Source organism: Myodes glareolus, chromosome 25, assembly GCF_982192425.1.
Source record: "Myodes glareolus chromosome 25, mMyoGla1.1, whole genome shotgun sequence".
Lineage (NCBI taxonomy): Eukaryota > Metazoa > Chordata > Mammalia > Rodentia > Cricetidae > Myodes > Myodes glareolus.
In genome coordinates, this window is record NC_142050.1 from 36,589,694 (window position 1) to 36,608,203 (window position 18,510).

An 18,510-nucleotide genomic window follows, 5' to 3' on the forward strand; every position below is an offset into this window, starting at 1 on the left:
CTCAGTCTCTATCTAACCTAAAGGGTATATGACTTGAAGGTGCTATTAAACTGGTTCTGGGCATAGAAACTTAGAAATTTTTGCCTTTAAAGAATGTTGTTACCATGCAAGCTGGGCATGGTATTACTAAATCCCATAAGGTAGAAAGTGGTAGGCAAAAACCAGTTCCCAAAAGTTGTCCTCTGACCTGTAAGAGCATGCCATGACCTACTGTGGCACATGGGGGGTGTGCAAAGTAAATTAAAATGTAATAATTAAAAACAAAACAATTAGAAATATTAAGTGGCATGAATATAGAAAGAGGCAATCAAACACATTAATCAAAGGTTTAGAAAAAAGCCAGTCAGAAACATAGTGGGGCTGGACTGTGGTGATGCACATTTAATCCCTGTATTTGGGGATTACAGGGTTTGAGTTTGAGACCAACCTGTTCTACATAGTGAGTTCTAGGACAGCCAAGGCTACACAGAGGCATACTATCTCAGAATACAAAAATAAAAGCAAGGCAAAACAAAATTACCATGCAAGACCATTTTAATAGGAATGATACAGACTCAATAGCTTGTATTTATCTAAAATGTTTTAACCAAAAATGTTTCAAAATTTGGAGTATCTGAATTGGGGTATATATGAGTAGACAAGCCTCACCTGTTTAGCATCTCTAATTTAAAATCTGAAATGATCCAGAAATTCTAGTTCGTGAGTGTCATGATTGAATTTCAAATTTTCATGCTAGGTGTTTTCAGCCTTCATAGTTCTTAGCTAGTCAACTGAGCTAATGTGATTTCCTTCAAGATTGTAGAAAAGCCAGTAGGGACTGTTTCGTGTCTTTAGGTTGAATGAGTTACAGGATCTTGTTACCCATTGATTTTTTTTTTTTTTTCTTTACCATACTGGGCTAGATTTGTACCTTCTTAGCACAGAAGTATGGCCTTTCTTTTTATTTTGGTGGTGGTCTTGGGCCTTGAGCCCAGGGGTGGTGTATGCTCGGCAAGCACTCTAATATGCCACTTTTTATACTTTTTGAGGAAGGATTTGGGAGATTTGGGGGGTTTTTTGTTGTTGTTTTTTGTTTTTTTTTATGTTAAACTGTTACTATTTTCTCAGTTGTAGGAGCCATAAGTTATTGTTTTGTTTTGATTTTTGTCTTTTGTATTGTTTTTCAAGACAGGGTTTCTCTGTATAGTCCTAGCTGTCCTGGAACTTGCTCTGTAGACCCAGATTAGCCTGTCTCCCCCTCAGCACCACGCCCAGTGGAGCCATAAATGATAAAAATTCATTAACTTGATACAGCAAGTCTGCTTATATTAACTCATTAATTAGTAAATTTAGTATTTTCATTTTTAGAGTGTTTGAACATCCTTTTAGTCATTGTTGCCCATTAACATGTTCAGAACTTTAAGCATTTTATAATAGACTGTCATATCACAAAGAAATTTACCCTTTCTGATTTATAGTGTTCCCAATGGCATTATATCTTTGAAATTTAAATACCTTCTCAGAGATACAGTATGTCCCTAAGATAATTATTGGTCATGCTAACTCAAAGACTCTGAGCATACTATTTTCAGTTAGGGGAACTTTATTTTGCAGTACACAGCTGTGTGAGTGTGTGTGTGTGTGTGTGTGTGTGCGCGTGTGTGCATTGCTCATGTACATGGCAGGCGCACATGTGTCACCCTGCTTAGGTGGAGCAGGACTTTTCACCATGAGAGCCGAATTCAGGCCACCAGGCTTTTATGGCAATGCCTTTTCACTAAGCCATTTCATTGGCTTTTAGCTGGCAGTCTTTAAGAATAGACCAGTACAATGCTATGTTGTTGTCATCCGTTTTGAGAAATCTTTTGTCTCTTTCTCTTTTTCTTACTGCCTCACCCTCTTCCTCATTTCTAATTCCCCGTGTTTTGCATTTAACAAATTTTATTTCAGGACTTCTATGTTTTTAGTGTATGCTGAGGTTGTACTCGCTTATCCCCCCATTTTTTTTCCTGTTTATGGGGCTGTGTCAGTATCTTTGTGTGTGTGTGTGTGTGTGTGTGTGTGTGTGTGTGCGCGCGCGCGCGCGCACATGGCAGGGGTTGGGGGGGCGGTGGGGGATGTAAAAGTCTGAGGACTGTTTTCTGAAATTGGTTCTTGATTTCCACCTTATTAAGGCAAGGTCTCTTGCTTCTGCATTTTTATCTGCTGTTTTTATTATAGTAACACGGTCTCTGTATCTCTAGCTGTCCTGGATCTCTGTAGAATAGGCCTCGAACTTACAGAGATCCACCTGTGTCTCTCACTCTTTTTTTTTCAAAAATATTCATTCATTCATTCATTCATTCATTCATTCATTCATTCATTTATTATGTATGCAGTATTCTGTCTGTGTGTATGTCTGTAGGCCAGAAGAGGGCACCAGACATCATTACAGATGGTTGTGAGCCACCATGTGGTTGCCAGGAATTGAACTCAGGATCTTTGGAAGAGCAAGCAATGCTCTTAACCACTGAGCCATCCCTCTAGCCCCCCTGCCTGTCTCTTAAAAGCATGCATACCACCATATCTGGCTTACTTGGTTGTTGATTCTAGGTCTTGTGTAACCCTGGCCAACTTCTTGAGTGAGTAGATTTCAAGTACTTTGTCACTATGCTTAATCCTAGGCTGTTTTTTCTAGGGATATTGTTCAGAATTGCATTGTTTAGAATAGTGTAGATAAGCATTATTTTGGTGTAGAATAGTATAGATAAGCATTTTACATAGTGTTGGAATTCACAATTTAAGATTCGACTGATACAGTCAGATGACCTCGTTTTTTGTTGTTATTTGTTTGAGAAAGGGTTTTTCTGTGTAGTCCTGGCTGTCTGCCAATTTACTCTGAGACCAGGCTGGCCTTAAACTCACAGAGATCCTACTGCCTCTGCCTCCCAAGTGTGGGATTTAAGGCATGTGCCACCAACACCCAACTACCTCACATTTTTAATAGGATTGTAGTATTTGTAGATGGTGAAAAAGTTGGTCACTTCTTACCTCTTTTTTTTTTTTTTTTATTTCAAAGTATATCCCCATTGGAGAAATATTTAGCTCAGTATGGTGATGCATACTTCCAATCCCAGCACAAAGGAATCTAAAGTAGAAAGTACCTGCAGCCTTGCTGCTAGTTTAGGGTATGTAAAGTATGGTTACATAGTGGGTCTTCCTTCAAAGAAAAGAAAGAAACAACAAAGTAGGTTTGGTGGTTCATATCTATAATCTTAGCATTCAGTAAAATACTTATTTCAAAGCCAACCCAGCCTGCTGCAAAGTTGAAACAATTTTTTTAAATGCTGTGGAATTGAGGAAGTGCTGTATATATGTTCATAAGACAAAGTTATTAAATAATGTAAAATTATACAAGCTGGTTTTTAATTGCTCCTGATATAATCAATTACTAAAAATGTGTGTCGCTTACTAGCTATTTATATGCCAGGCTATGTGTTAAGAATTTGCCTTCGTTTATCTAATCTGTGTTAGTTAGGTTTTCACTACTGTTTGAAAATTCTTGAGAAAAAAGTTTAAAAGGAGAAAGATTTGTTTTGCTTGTAGACTCAGAAGTTTGAACACCTAGTTTGCTCGCTCCATTGTGGGCCTGTAATTAAGGCTCACACCATAGAGATTGAAAGGCATAGAAGATCATGGTAGAGAAAAGCTACTCATTGCAAGGTAAGCAAGCACAGTAAGCTGACATGAGAGATTCAGACTTAAGAACCTACTCTTTGAACTAGGTCTCATATACTGGTTTCTATAACAAAAGGACCATCAAATTAAGAATCTTTTATTTGGGACTGGAGATGGCTAAGGGTGGTTGCTGCTCTTTCAGGAAACTGAGTTCACAACTGCTTGTGACTCCTAACTCCATGGTATCCAACACCTTCTGTCTTCCACAGCTATCTACATGCTAGGGACATACGTGCATACATTTTAAATATTGTTTGTAGATTTTATATTCATTGATTGAGTAAGAGCCCTTATGATTGAATTGGCTTTTGATGACTAGATATACCAGTTGGTGACCAGATCATCAGCACATTAACTTTTGAGGGATATATCATACCCAATGACATTTATATTGCTTTGCCTGTCTTTCAAATGATAGATTAAACCAAGGGAGGATATAGAACTTTCTCCTGGTTGCACAGACAGAGAATGGATAGAATCATAGTTAATATAGCCCAAAACATACTTTAAAATATGCTTGCCATTATATATACTCTCACACCACAAAATAAACCCTGAAGTGTTAGGAAATGGAATTGTTTATTGAGTACCAGCACTGCAGGGAAATATAAAGAGTTGTGTTATATAAGGTGATAATCTGGGGCTGGATCATGTGGAAGGCAGATGGTTTGCTGGTTTAAACATATTTAAACTCACATATTTCCAGTTCTGGGGATCTGGCCTCTTCCGACCTCAGACATGCACATGGGTAACATACATACATGCAGACAAATATGCACTTTTTTAAAAAATGGAGGAGTATAATTATTTTGGGATTAGAAAGATGCTTAGTGATTAACAACATGCACTGCTCTTCCAGAGGACCTGAGTCCAGTTGCCAGCATACACATTGGGCAGTTAACAATTTCCTGTGACTCCAGCGCCACAGCATCCAGTGCTTCTAGCTCCTGAGTTATGCATACCCAGGCTTACATGTACACACACACACTTAAAAATACTATTTTCTGGGCTGGAGAGATGATGGCCCAGCAGTTAAGAACAGTGACTGTTCTTCCAGAGGCCTGGAATTCAATTCCTGGCAACCACATTGTGGCCCACAACCGTCTATAATGGGATACAATGACCTCTGTTGAGCAGAGGACTATGCAGACAGAGCACTTAATATACATAAATAAAAATAAATCTTTACAAAATATATTGTTTTCTTTTTTAAGGAATATAATTCATGTAAATGGACAAAGATGTAAAGTTGAGTTCCTTTTCTTGGGCCTATAGTATGAGGTTGTAGGTTCAAAATGGGCATTTTATATCTTGAGACATTTTTCTTTGTTCCCAGAAGACAAAAGCACAGTGATAGTGTGAAAGCTATAGAAAAATGTGTGTGTGTATGTGTGTGCTTTTTTTTAATTGTTATTTGTTTCTGTTGTTGTTCTAGTCTCGGAAACGGTTTCTGGAGACTTGCTTTTGTGATAAGCACACAGTTTCAGTCTCCAGAAATATATTCTTTTCTAAGTCGAGTGTCTAGTTAAAGGAACTGCTGTGACAAGGTAGAGAATTCTATAGAGTTGTTCTTTTGTTGTTTTGTTTGTTTTGTGCTGGGGGTAGACTCCAATGCATAAGTACATGGTTTGCTTTTATAGAAGTAAATGTCAGAGGCCGGGCAGTGGTGGCACACTCCTTTAATCCCAGCACTCAGGAGGCCGAGGCAGGTGAACCCCTGTGAGTTCAAGAGCTAGTTCCAGGACAGGTTCCAAAGCTACAGAGAAACCCTGCCTCGAAACCCCCCCTCCGAAAAAAAAAAAAGAAGTAGAAGTAAATGTCAGAACTCAAGGAAAATATCATTTCCAAGTACAATGTACCAATTTAAAAATTTATAGAGTCACTTTTCTAAAAGTAGATATTCTTTTTTTAGGTCCCGCTCACATAGCAAGAATCCCAAAAGGTAGGTACTTTAGAAGATGGATAAAATAGTGAAGCTGTATTTTTCAAATGTATGTTCTTTGGATTATATATCTTAAATTTGAATGACAATTAATAAATTATTATTGACTGAGCTGGGCAGTGGTGGAACACACCTTTAATCCCAGCACTTGGTAGTCAAACCCTGTCTTGAAAAAAAGAAAAGGAAAAAAGTTATTACTGACTTACTCTTTCATAGTTCAGGTTTGAGCTGTTTCTTTAAAAATCTTTTAGAAGTTTAGTAAATATATGATAAGATTTTTTAAATTTTATTTTACATGCATTGCTGTTTTGCCTGCTTGTATGTCTGTGTGAGAGTGTCAGATCTTGGAGTTAGAGACAGTTGTAAACTGTCTATCTAGAGAAAATTTCACAAAGAATCCCTCTCTCAAAACCACGTGGTTGCTGGGGTTGAACCAGGGTCCTCTGGAATTTCAGCCATTGCTCTTTTCCTGCTGACCCATCTTTCTAGCTCAGAATTCATTCATTCATTCATTTTTTTTGTAGCAGGGTTTTTCTATAACTATCCCAGGTCCTGGAACTTGCTCTGTAGACCAAGCTGGCCTCAAACTCACAGAGATCCACTTGCCTTTGCCTCCTGAGTACTGGGATTAAAGGCGAGCATTGCTACTGCCCGGCAGAATTTTTTTTAAAAGACAGTTTGAAAAAAATGAATGAATTTGAGTGGTCCATTTAAGAAACAATATCCTAACATACCTGTTGGAAATACAAATATTCTAGCCAGCCAGCTGGGGATTTTGTTGTTGTTATTGTGTGGGTTTTGTTTTGTTTTGGTTTTTGAGACTGTAGTCCATGTTGGCTCCAGTTTGTCTGGAACTGTTAGTAAGGATCACAGGCATGTATCAACATACTTTTTTGTTTTTTCCGGGCAGGGTCTTGTGTGAATTCATTATCCTCCTACTTCTGTATTCCTCAGTGATGAGATTACAGATGTGTACAACCACATCTGACACCATATCCTTAGTGGGTGTCTGTATGTGGTCCAATGTGCCTGAGACAGTTGTTTACATTTGTTGTCACAGTAATACTTCCCCCAGTCAATTTCTGTAAACGCCACTTAGAGCTTCCTGGTTTGAATGATAAAATACTCGATCTTCGTATTTGTTAAGCCCTGATTTTGCTCTTTACTCACTTCATTGTAGCCAAGGAGGTTTTGTCAGCCTTCGACATGTTCAACTTGCTCTCATTCCAGAACTTTATACCTGGATGGTCTTCTCTATGCTGACTGATTTGCTTTCAATCTTTGCTCAAATGCCATTTTGTCAGGAAATCCTTCTATGCCTGCTTTATGTAAACTATTACTACCCATTTCTCTGTTTGCTTATTTCTTTACTAGAGGTAGATCTTTAGAGACTTGTTTCTTAGACTATGAACTCCAGCAGTTCAGGGACTTATTTTACTGTTCTTTTTTCTCTTGTAACTAAAAAGGTACAATGGGCTAGGTACCTAGCAAATATATTTTCATGAATAATTATATAATTATATATAATAATAATAATAATTATAGACATTTTTTAAAAGTTGCATTAAATTGGGCTGGTTAGTGGTGGTGCACGCCTTTAATCCCAGCACTTGAGAGGCAGAGGTGGGAGGATCTCTGTGAGGTCGAGGTCATCCTGGTCTACAAATGAAGTTCCAGAACAGCCAGATCTTTCTCATGAAAGATCAACTTATTTACCTGTGTATCTGTCATGAGAGATCTGTCTGTCTCTCTCTGTGTATCTATCTATCTATCTATCTATCTATCTATCTATCTATCTATCTATCTATCTATCTATCTAAAATTACACAAAGAATCTCTGTCTCAAAACCAATAAACAAGCATAATAAATAACAATTCACTTTAAGACAAACTATCACAATTATTACACTTTTGAAGTTATGAGAAGATACCTTTTTTTTGTTTTGTTTTTCAAAACAGGGTATCTCTGTTGCTTTGGAGCCTGTCCTGGAACTAGCCCTTGTAGACCAAGCTGGCCTCGAACTCACAGAGATCCGCCTGCCTCTGCCTCACGGGTGCTGGGATTAAAGGAGTGTGCCACCACCGCCCAACACATTGGCTGTATTTTTTGTTGTTGTTGTTGTTGTTGTTTTCCCCGTGTAGTTCTGACTGTCCTGGAACTCACTCTGTAGAGGAGGCTGGCCTCAAACTCTGCCTGCCTCTGCCTCACAAGTTCTGGAATTAAATGCGTGTGTTATCACTACCTGGCCACACAAGACTTTTTTTTAAAAAAAAAAATTAGCTTCTTTTTGAAGAAAAATTTAAGTGTAAAATAATAATTGTAGCACTAACAATGAATGAAGTAAATTATTTTCTTGTAGATCTAGATCCAGAGAGCATCGCAGACACCGATCTCGCTCCATGTCACGAGAACGCAAGAGGAGGACTCGATCCAAGTCTCGAGAGAAACGACATCGCCACAGGTCCCGTTCCAGTAGCCGCAGCCGCAGCCGCAGCCATCAGAGAAGTCGGCACAGTTCTAGAGATAGGAGCAGAGAGCGATCCAAGAGGAGGTACTGAAGTGCCGATCAGAGGATGCGGAGCTACCTTTAAGTTTACTTATGTTACTTATGCTTAGATTATTGGTTTGAAACTTGCACCTGGTATTGATATGTACTCAATTGTAGGTGTATACATTTTTTTCTGATTGTATGAGTAGTTCATGCAGAGTAATGTGTGAGCCAGAGTAAGAAATTGGAGCCAGTCTGTGCAGAGGTCATTGTTTTTCTTTACTTGGGATGTTGGGAGGTGGGAGGGGTGCTGATAAAAACAAAAACTATTTTACAGGCAAATAATTCTAGGTACTAATACTCATGAGGTTGTGGGGATTTTTGTTTTCCAATGTGTATTGACAAATTAGGGGCTCTGTGAAGTCCTTTCATTAAAAGAATTATTTAGTTCTGTTTGCCTGTTTTCCAAACTTGGAGCTGGTGCACTTCTAAAGAGCAAACACATTCTTCTATGTCATTTAATCTGCAGTATAAAACATAACATTTTGTGTCCACCTTTATTGTGATGGGAAGATTCTGAGTTTTGAGATGCTACAACACTTCCTAGTATATCAGGAAACCTCAAAATATGCAATGAGAGAAGACACTGGACCTGATCATCTGGTGCAAGCAGATTAAGGATTAGAATATAGTGGAGCTGTTAAGCTCCCAAAACTCAGGTCACACGATAATCCTATGGAACATAAATTATATTGAAAATTACTTATTCCCTTTCTTGACAACCATGCATAGGTTTATGTAAGAGAAACGCTTGGAGTGCCTAGTTACTAGTCTTAGGTTTTCTGTGGCTTACTCCACATAAAGTTCATAGCTGAATCCAGAGAAAACTGGCAAAATCTTTTTAGACTGAATTACCCATTCCCTGAGATCACAAGCTTAGTTTCTTCATAGGCTTTCAATCAACATTTTATTGCATATATATCTGTCCTTGTTCTAAGTAGCCCTTCAAATGATTCTAATTAGTTTTTGTGTGTGTGTGTTTGCTTTTGTGGGGAAATGGCAGGGGAGCAATGGTTTAATTGTAGCCCAGATTGACTTGAGATTCATAATCTTTTTGCCTCAGCTTCCTCTTGAGTGCTGGGATTATAGGCATATAACACCCTGCCTGGCTTTATGAATTAGATAACTTTCCTCTATGCTAGCCTTAGTTAAAAAATAGCAAAAAAAAAATAGTATATTATACAATCATATTTATGTTGCTCTAAGCTGTTTTCTGTTTGGGAACATACTTGACCATGGATTATTAAGTGCTAAACTGGATATCATAGAGCAAATTTTACAAATTTAGATGATGAAAGTTTCAAAATGAGTTTTAAAAATGTTTTCAGATAATGGATCAGTCTTGAATAAATGGTGTAAATTAGGTTGTAATTAAACAAGTAGGCAAATACCTGTAGGTCTCATTCTCATATTTTGAAACTGGAATTTTGAGACTGTCCTCAGTGCCATGTTCAGAAACAAACATTTTCTTAATGTTCTTGATGATTCAAAATCTGCACACTATAAAGTCTGAGAATTCATGTAGCTAGGTGTAAAGGATCTAGATGATTCTGTGTTGACCTGCCCAGTTGTCATTTTCTGGTATTTATCTTAGATGTCTTTATTGGTGGTGGGAATCAGAGGGATGGGTGGGGAGCCTTGTCCTAGCATTGTGTCATCTTGATGCTTCCTGAACTTGTGAAGTTTATTCATATAGGAAAACTTCCCACCATACTCAGCATGTTTAAAAGAGGATTATTTTTGTAAAACTATTAAAGATTTTGCTTTTCTCAAAAGTATTTCATATCATTGAATTGAAATTACTTTTAAAACATTGTTTTTTTAAAAAAATGATTGCTACTTGTTATTTCATATATATAACATCAAATTATTGGTATATATGCGAGTTTTTGATGATAAAAGAGTCCATTAAAAGTCTTGACATTTTGCTGTTTTCTTGCCCTTGCTGTGAAGTTCTGGTCTTTGCTACAAGTGAGTTATCTATATGAATCTTGTCTTGGCAGCAGTTCCCACAGGTCAGTGAAGACCTTCAACAACCTTATGCGTTTCGGGTGTTCTGTCATGTAGTACATACTTCAAAGTTAAACTACTTGAGTTCAGAATTCTTTGCCAAATAATTTAATTACATCCTATTGTTTTACCCTATTTTATTAAATAGAGGTAATAGGAATATTTGGCTTATTAGACTTTCAGTAGTAACACATAAGAAACTGACTGCATGTAGGGTATGTGTAATCTCGTACAACCATTAATTCATCTTTTTCAGTTACTATCACTGACCTCAGGGACTTGCCAGCATCTAATGTTACTGTTCTGTTGATCATTTCTATCATCATTTAATAGAGGCTTTGGAGATGGCTTGTGTGGCTTGAAATGTGACTTTTTGTCTTTTAAGCATATTATTTTTTTTAAATGCTTATTAAGCAGGAGCTCCTGTAATGCTTACACTCTAGGGGCTGAGGCAGGAGACTTGCCACAAATTGAGGCCGGCTTGGGTTAGGGAGAAAGACCTTGACTCGGAAAATAAAACAAAAGGGGGAAAGGGCATATAAAACCTCAAGTAGAACGTTCTAATTGGTGTTATTTTTTCAAACTTTTGTTTTAATCATTTATGTTACTATATTTTTGTATTATGACAAAGCACTTGAAAACGACATGAAGGTTTTTTTTTTTTTTTTAAGCTCACATTTTCTGAGATTTCAGTTCTTGATTTTGGGCCCGTGCCTGGTGAACGAGAACACCAGTGCAGGGAGCCTGTAATGGAGTAAAGAGGTTCACCTTCTGACAGAAGAAATAGAGAACAAAGGCTTAGGCACAAGATATAAGATACCCCCTTCTTGACTTGTTTTTGTCCTGACAGCTATGAACTTAGAGTGGATTGATCACTGGCTGTGCCGTCTTTATGACCTTGACGGTTTTCTGTAGCATCACCAAGCAGTTTCAAGTTAACAGTACATGAGCCTTTTGAACTTTTTATATTTGAATTACAATGCTCTCCTTACCTATATTTTTAAAACTGGTTATAGTATTTTTATCTTGCCTTATGTTTTTCTGAAAGTATTGCTTTTTTAGGGCTAGTAGCATGCAAACTTAGCATATTGAGGTCCTAGGTTTAAACTCCCAACTCTTAAAAAAAAAAAAGTATTATGTAGTAATTGGCAGTGCCTCTGATCATAATTCTAAACCTTGGTTGAGAAATTTGTGTAAACATTCTGTATCACCTGTAAAGAATAAAATAAATGTAATATTTGTTAATTCATTTTAGGTGTTGAAAGTATATATTCTATGCTAAACAATATAGTTAGATTCTATGTAATGTCTGTGTTTTGTTTTCTGGTTGAATTTCTGATATGACGTTGCTTTGTTTTTGTACTTTTTTTGAAAATGGGTATGAGAATGGAGATAGTATTAGAAACAGTATTTTATTATGGCATAATCAGTTTTTGATACCTTCCATCTTAGTTTTAATGAATTCACTTGGGGAGTAAAGCAGATTTTGAAATAGCAAATGGTTATTTAAAGCCATATTATTGAGTAGTTCTATTACCTGAGTTTGCAAAGTGCTGCCTGTAGAACAAATGTGACGAGAGCCTGTTTTTGTACAACCAGCAAGCTATGGATGGTTCTGCATTTTTACATTTTAAAAGTTGATAGACCAGAAAGACTTCCTACACCCTGAGATTATGTGTGATTTACACTTCAAATCCTTATTGTCAGCCCAGTTAGCCCAAAAGATATGGACCTCTATACTAATTCATTGATCTCCATCCAATTTGGAATCTGATACCTTTCACTTTTAAAAGCTATTATCTATACATTATTTTTATATTAAGTATCTATTAATTGGAGAATGTTCATGGTTATCTCAAATACTAAGAATTAAGTCGTTTAATTTAGGCCTTTTTACATACAGCTATTTGTTACCACCAGTCTTGTTTTGGTGCCCCTGTCAGCTATAGTCATGCTCTTTTCTGTCAGAAAGTCTGCTGTCAGGTGTATTCTAATCTGTTTCTTCAGCTATCAGAAACTTAATATTTCTTCCTATTCTTTGATTGGATTTTGGGTGTCCCAACATATTTTGCTCCTCAAATTAATATTTTTCAGATCCTCAAAAGAAAGATTCAGAGACCAAGACTTAGCATCACGTGACAGAGACAGATCACCTCGTGACCGAGATCGAAAAGATAAGAAGCGGTCCTATGAGAGTGCTAATGGCAGATCTGAAGACAGGAGGAGCTCTGAAGAGCGGGAAGCAGGGGAGATCTAATTAGCTGTATTTATATATATATATATATCTTCAATCCTTAAGCTTCCTATGGAGTTAACATGCTATTATTTAGTTCACAACCATTTGGGGTGACAATTCTAGATACTGATCCAGGCTAGATATTAACCTATTTTCCTTGATGAAGCCTAAAACTACATCCATAGTTTCTGGTGAACCTGTAATACCATTCTGAACGTACAGTTTTACATAATGACGCTGATCTCTGTTCTTTCAGGTAGGAGTGATAGTGTATGAATTGTGTTAATGCCTTGCAATTTTTGAATATTTGTAAAATTCTGTCTTCCTTTCTATTTCAAACAGCAGCAGTTTTGGGAATTTTTTCTTTATAATTCTTCTTCCTTTGACTTTTGTATCTCCTAATACCTGTGCCTCCAACTGTAAGAGAAAAGGGGGCAGGGAAGCAATATAACTTCTGTTCTAAGGTTCTGTTCACATCAATTACTAGTTGATTATAGTTGAGCATTTCTACCGGATTGTGTGCTGGTGAAACTTACACAGGGCTATATTGTTTGGGGCCCTATTAGAGTTGGAAGTTGAACAGCTGTTGCATTACTTTTGCTTTTTTATTGAAAGTTTGAAACCAGACTTGTCTTTATTTTTTTTGTTGTTGTTGTTCTGTTATAATTGCTGTGTTCAGTATATTGGGGGGATGGGGCAGGGACTGTTTCATAATAAGCACTTGTTTTATTGTGTGTGTGAGTGTGTGGAGTATAAAGGCTATACTCTTAATTGTAAAAATAATAAAAGGAAAAGAAACAATCATCATCACTACCATCATTACTCTGTAACCTGTTTAGTAAGTTGTCACTAGAACTCTTTGCTGTGCTGTTTTCCTCTGTTCTGTAACATCCTTAACAGTGCCTTACTGTACAAGGCACCAAAGGTAGTAAATATATAATTGTGGATTTCAGATGAACTGTAGCTCCACCCAAATCTCTTGCTGACTATACTCCACTACTTCAGAGCTGTGTTTAACAGCTTCTATAAGGAAAGATTGAACCTGTAGAAGCAACTAAGAGTCTCTTGTTTGTATTCCTTAATTGACAAGCCTGAATAAAATCAATATGTAACCAATATAATGAAACCAACAGTTTCTGCATTAAAGAGTTAATTACTTACTAATGACTACCTAGTAATTAACAAATAACTTTTGTCCTTCTAGAAACAATATATTAACTAGTAAAATTAGTATATATAAGATAACTTTTTTGGGGATTAGGTCTCATGTAATCCAAACTGACCTAGAAATCACTCTGTAGCTGAGACTGGCCATGAATTCCTGACCGTTGTGCCTTTGCCTCAGTGCCAAGAGGCACTGCCTGGTCTTTTTTGGGGTGGGTGGGGGGCATAAGTTAGTGGCCTGCTGTAGTCTCCTTTGAGACAGGATCTTATTGACCTGGAGTTCACAAATTAGGTTAGTTGTCTGGACAGAGCTCTATGGAGTACACATGGGAATTGCAAGTGGGTACTACCACACCTGGCTTTTTGCTGGGGGTCAGACTTAGGTTCTCACACTTACAAAGAAGTGCCTTCTTTCCAGATCCAGGTTCCTTGCTCCATCTTTTGGGGTCAGGCTGACCTCCAGTTCACTGTGTTGTCAAAGATGACCTTGAACTCCTGGTTCTCTTGCATCTACTCTTCAATTTAAGGATTATAACCATGTACCACCACACCTGGTGAAAATACTTTAGGATACCAGTAAGACAATCCCAAGTCTCTTTTTAATATTTCTTCTTTTGCCTGTTTTTGAGACAATAGTTGTTCTTTGGGTGTTAGAACAGGTGATGAGGGCTTAGAGAACAGCCTTCTGTTGGTAGAGATAGGGGGTCTATCAATGAGCATTGCCAGGGCCAGAAGATATTCCTGAGCTTTGTGAGGCTTGCATGACAACCATGTCGTAGTATCAGCCTAATTTCCTTAGCTAGCCTAGTAGGTGTTAGGCTGAAAGCCAGACATTGAGACAGATCTGGATCAGTTAAGTTTTTAGGATACAAGACCGTGACTAGGCATAGCGTACCTAAGCTGGAAATGACAATAAAGGAGCCTCAGGAGTGCCTGGGACAACATGAAAATGAAAGAAAGCTGTATGTGGTACTGCCCTGTTTCTAAGACCCCTTTGTTACAGTCTTGCTTTACTTCAACTTTTTCTTTTGAACCTAGAATAACATGAAAATAATCAGTTAGCAAAATTGAGATGTGAGTTATATTAGGTCTCAATGTTCCCCCAGAAAGTGTGGTATAAATTACTTGAGAGCTGGAGTGGAGCTCAGTGATTGAGCACTTGTCTGTCTGTATGACATCCCAGAATTTGTTCCAGCATTGCAAAAACAAATCCATGATATCAATAGGAATTACCCAGTATCTCAAAGTAGTCTGTCAAAAGTGTCTGCTGGTGAGCTCTCCACTCCCATAATCCAGGCATTTTGAGAAGTTGAGGTGGGAGGATTTCAAGGTGAATACCAACTAGCCTGGGCAACTTTTGAACCTTAGGGAAGGTTTGTCTGTAATAATGTGGTCTCTGAATAGTCTGTATCGAAATCACATAAGGACCCCATCTCAAAAACAGGCCCAAGTTCTAATTTATAGGAAATAAGATAAATGCAGAATGTATGTCATTTTACAAAACAGCTGGCCCAATTTCTTCAAAAGGTCAAAGTTTTAGGTTAAAGAAGACTATATAAATAGCCAGTTGGCACTGCAGAGATGATTTAGTAGTTGGGAGCATTGATGAGGACCCCGGTTCAATTCCCAGCATTCACATGCCCACTCAAAATTAACTGTAACAGTTCCAGGGGATCTGACACTCTTAGACATGCATGCATGCAGACAGAACACTAACGCACATAAAATAATTAAAAATTTAGAAAACCGAACCAGTCAGCAAGCATGTTTGTGGTCTAAATTAGTTGGGCATGGTTTATGCCTGTAATCCAAACACATGGGAAGCGGGAAAATTGCAGTGATTTGTTAGGTGATAAACTTGCATTATATAAAAACAGATTTTTGGTGTCTGAAACATCGAATGAAACATTGCCCAGTTGTATGCACATATAAAAGTGAATGTGTAAAATGTTAAGTATTAGAGAGCTTTATGAGTGTTTATTTTCAGTTTTTCAACTTGTACATTTTTAAAAATTTTATAAAGTTGAGGAACACTTGGATTTTCATCTAAATTGCCATTTTTAAAATGTTCTGGGCACGCCTTTAATCCCAGCACTCGGGAGGCAGAGGCAGTTCCCCACACCCTCAGAACTGTGACATCACCCTCATACAGAGAACTTGCCAGGCTTCTGTCTTTGCTGGTATATATCCCCACCCTATCTATATTGGTAGATGTGCAGAGGTCCCAGGCCTCCTAGTTCATGAACTTGTGGCAGGCTCTGGATCACTTTCACGTCACGCTTTCCTCATAGGCCTGGATCCTTGCTGTACAGCTTCACTTCTCAAGAGTATTATGTCCCTCTCAAGAGTATTAAAGGTGATGCACACCTTTAATCCCAGCACTTGGGAGGCAGAGGCAGGCGGATCTCTGTGAGTTCAAGGCCAGCCTGGTCTACAAGAGCTAGTTCCAGGACAGGGTCCAAAACTACAGAGAAACCCTGCCTCAAACAACAAAACAAAAGAAAAGTTCTGTCCTGGGCTGGGAAGATGGCTGTCAGAACCTGAGGTGGATCCCTAAATGCCAGGTATGGTGATATGGACTTAGGATCCTGACTGTGAGGATCACAGGTGGGTTCCTGGGGCTCACTGACAAACCAGACTAACCAACTGGTGAGCTTTAGGCTAGTGACGGACCCTTCCTCAAAAAGACAAGATGGGCTAACACTGAGGTTGGCCTCTGGCCTCCACCCAGTGCCACCTGTACACATGTATGAACACAATACAAGCAAAATGCTCTAACCTGGTAGATACATGGATATTTTTTTAGACTATTATGTATGTTGTGTGTCAGAAGAGGGTACCAAATCTCATTATAGATAGTTGTGAGCTACCATGTGGTTTCTGGGAAATTGAACTCAGGACCTCTGGAAGTCAGTGCTCCAGCCCCCAGATATGGGTATTGTAAACAAGATTTCTCAATATTTAATCTTGGAACATAATCAGAATCACACAAAGGAAATGGTTACCAGATGTGTACACACACTAAAAGTGCCGAGGCCATCAGTCGTGAATGTCCCACAGGAAAAGGGTAGCAGTACCGAGTCCTAGTGGAGACAATGAGCAGCCGGAACTGCAGCGGGGCTGGAAATGGTACAGCTGCTCCAGCAAAGGAGGCTCATCAGCTTCTTGTAAACTAGGCATGTCCTTACCACAATTCATTTGCACTCTTTGTACCCAGGGAAACGAAAACTTGGGTCCACACAGGTTTGTATTTTAATGCTTGTAGCAGTTACATTGATAGTAGCCCCACATTACAAATACTTGAAATGTCCATCAATCAGACAAATTGTGATATAGCCACACAAGTGAAATGATTGCTAATATAAGTAGAAATGAGTAACTTGGGAACATACCCAGCGGAAGGAGCCAGACCCAGAAGAGGACAATGCACAGTTCTCTTCATGTGAACTAGAACAGGCAGAAGTAGCCTTTAAGCTTTGCCTCATGACTGGCTGCCTAGCAGTGACCCTTTTAGGGTATTAGAAGATATCTGTACCTCGAGTGGCAATATTCATGGGCTGCCTACATTGTCAGAAGGTACTCCGTGTGCTGGGTGGGCATGGTAGTGCATGCCTGGAAAGCCTGACTGGCCTATATGAGATCTTGTCAAAAATGGCTCCTGAAACACACTGTTTTGTGGAGGTTAAATCTCAGTTACTAATTTAAAACAGGCCTGAATTTTAAAACTCCTTGGAAAATTTTTGCAATATGTTTGGTCATGTTTTCCCTTCTCCCATCAAATTATTATATTTATTGATTGTATGCATGCATGTGTCACAGGGTACATGTGTAGGTCAACTTGAGGGAGTTGATCTTTTTACTATGTGAGGGATCAAACAGGTCCTCAGGCTCGTGACAATATCCACCCAGTCATCTAAATGGGCCACCAAGTTACACAGAGAAACCCTGTGTCAAAAAATAGGCTGGGCAGTGGTGGCACATTTCTTTAAACCCAGCACTGGAGAGGTAAGTTCAAGGCCAGTCTGGTCTACAAGAACTAGGTCCAGGACAGGCTCCAGAAGCAACACAGAGACACACTGTCTCAAAAGAGAGACAGACAAACACAGGCACACACACACATAAAGAATAAAATGTCATGAGAAGCCTGGTAGAGAGGCACACAACTTAGTGTACAGTGCTTGCTATACATAAAACCTGGTGTGGTGGCTCCTACCGTGAGCTAGGAGTGACAGCTAACTTGGCATATGCAGCAGTGAACAATGAATCTCTGAGTCAAACAAAGAGGGAGGTGAAGTCTGACACCCAAGACTGTCTTCTTCCACATACACACTGTCACCCCAAATACATTCATGTGTGTACAAACACTGCATACTTGCAGAAACACATCATAGATGCTTGCACACACATACAAAAATTATACTTTTAAAAGAAGATGTGGCCAGATGTAGCACCTTTAATCTCAACACTCAGGAAGCAGAGGCAGCTGGATATCCATGAGTTCGAGGCCAGCCTATTCTATGTAGTGATTATCAGGACAGTCAGGAATACATCCATCTCCAGGGTCAGTACTCATAACCTCCCCTCTGCTACCCTGTAAATCCTTTATCTTCCCTCTTTGACTCTCAGCTTTAGAATAGGGAAGTAACACATGTCTGGAAGATTCTCACTGTCTGCTGTACTGTTTGCTTACTGTCCTGTTCAGGAAACTCACCCTCCCACTGTACTCATATTTCAGTGCAGTGCCCAAATTTCCACTTTAGTTGCAGTATAACTGACTTCACTCCTGGCCACAGTTGAGCAATCAAGAGTTGCGTCTGCACCTGCCGGAGATGGTCACCTTTCTGTGACTAGAAGCCTTCATCTTCGATTGTCTATCTTTTGACTTGAGGACAGGTCAGTGAGCACATTTGGTG

At 38.6% G+C, this 18,510-nt stretch overlaps 1 protein-coding gene across 14 annotated transcripts in view; it reads left to right on the forward strand.

The window, feature by feature from the left end:
• Luc7l2 (LUC7 like 2, pre-mRNA splicing factor) overlaps nucleotides 1–13,593 on the forward strand; it is a 71,661-nt gene extending 58,068 nt beyond the window's left edge. For 11 of the 14 annotated variants that reach the window (XM_085683519.2, XM_085683505.2, XM_085683507.2 and 8 more), the window contains 3 exons: nucleotides 5,609–5,638; nucleotides 7,999–8,190; nucleotides 12,292–13,593. In XM_085683519.2, the coding sequence (XP_085539645.1) occupies nucleotides 5,609–5,638; nucleotides 7,999–8,190; nucleotides 12,292–12,454 (385 nt within the window). In that variant the 3' untranslated portion in view covers nucleotides 12,455–13,593. Of the gene's footprint in view, nucleotides 1–5,608; nucleotides 5,639–7,998; nucleotides 11,504–12,291 lie in introns of those variants that run through there. The other 3 variants (XM_085683506.2, XM_085683513.2, XM_085683514.2) reach the window with 2 other exon arrangements.
• Nucleotides 13,594–18,510: the final 4,917 nt, after the last annotated feature.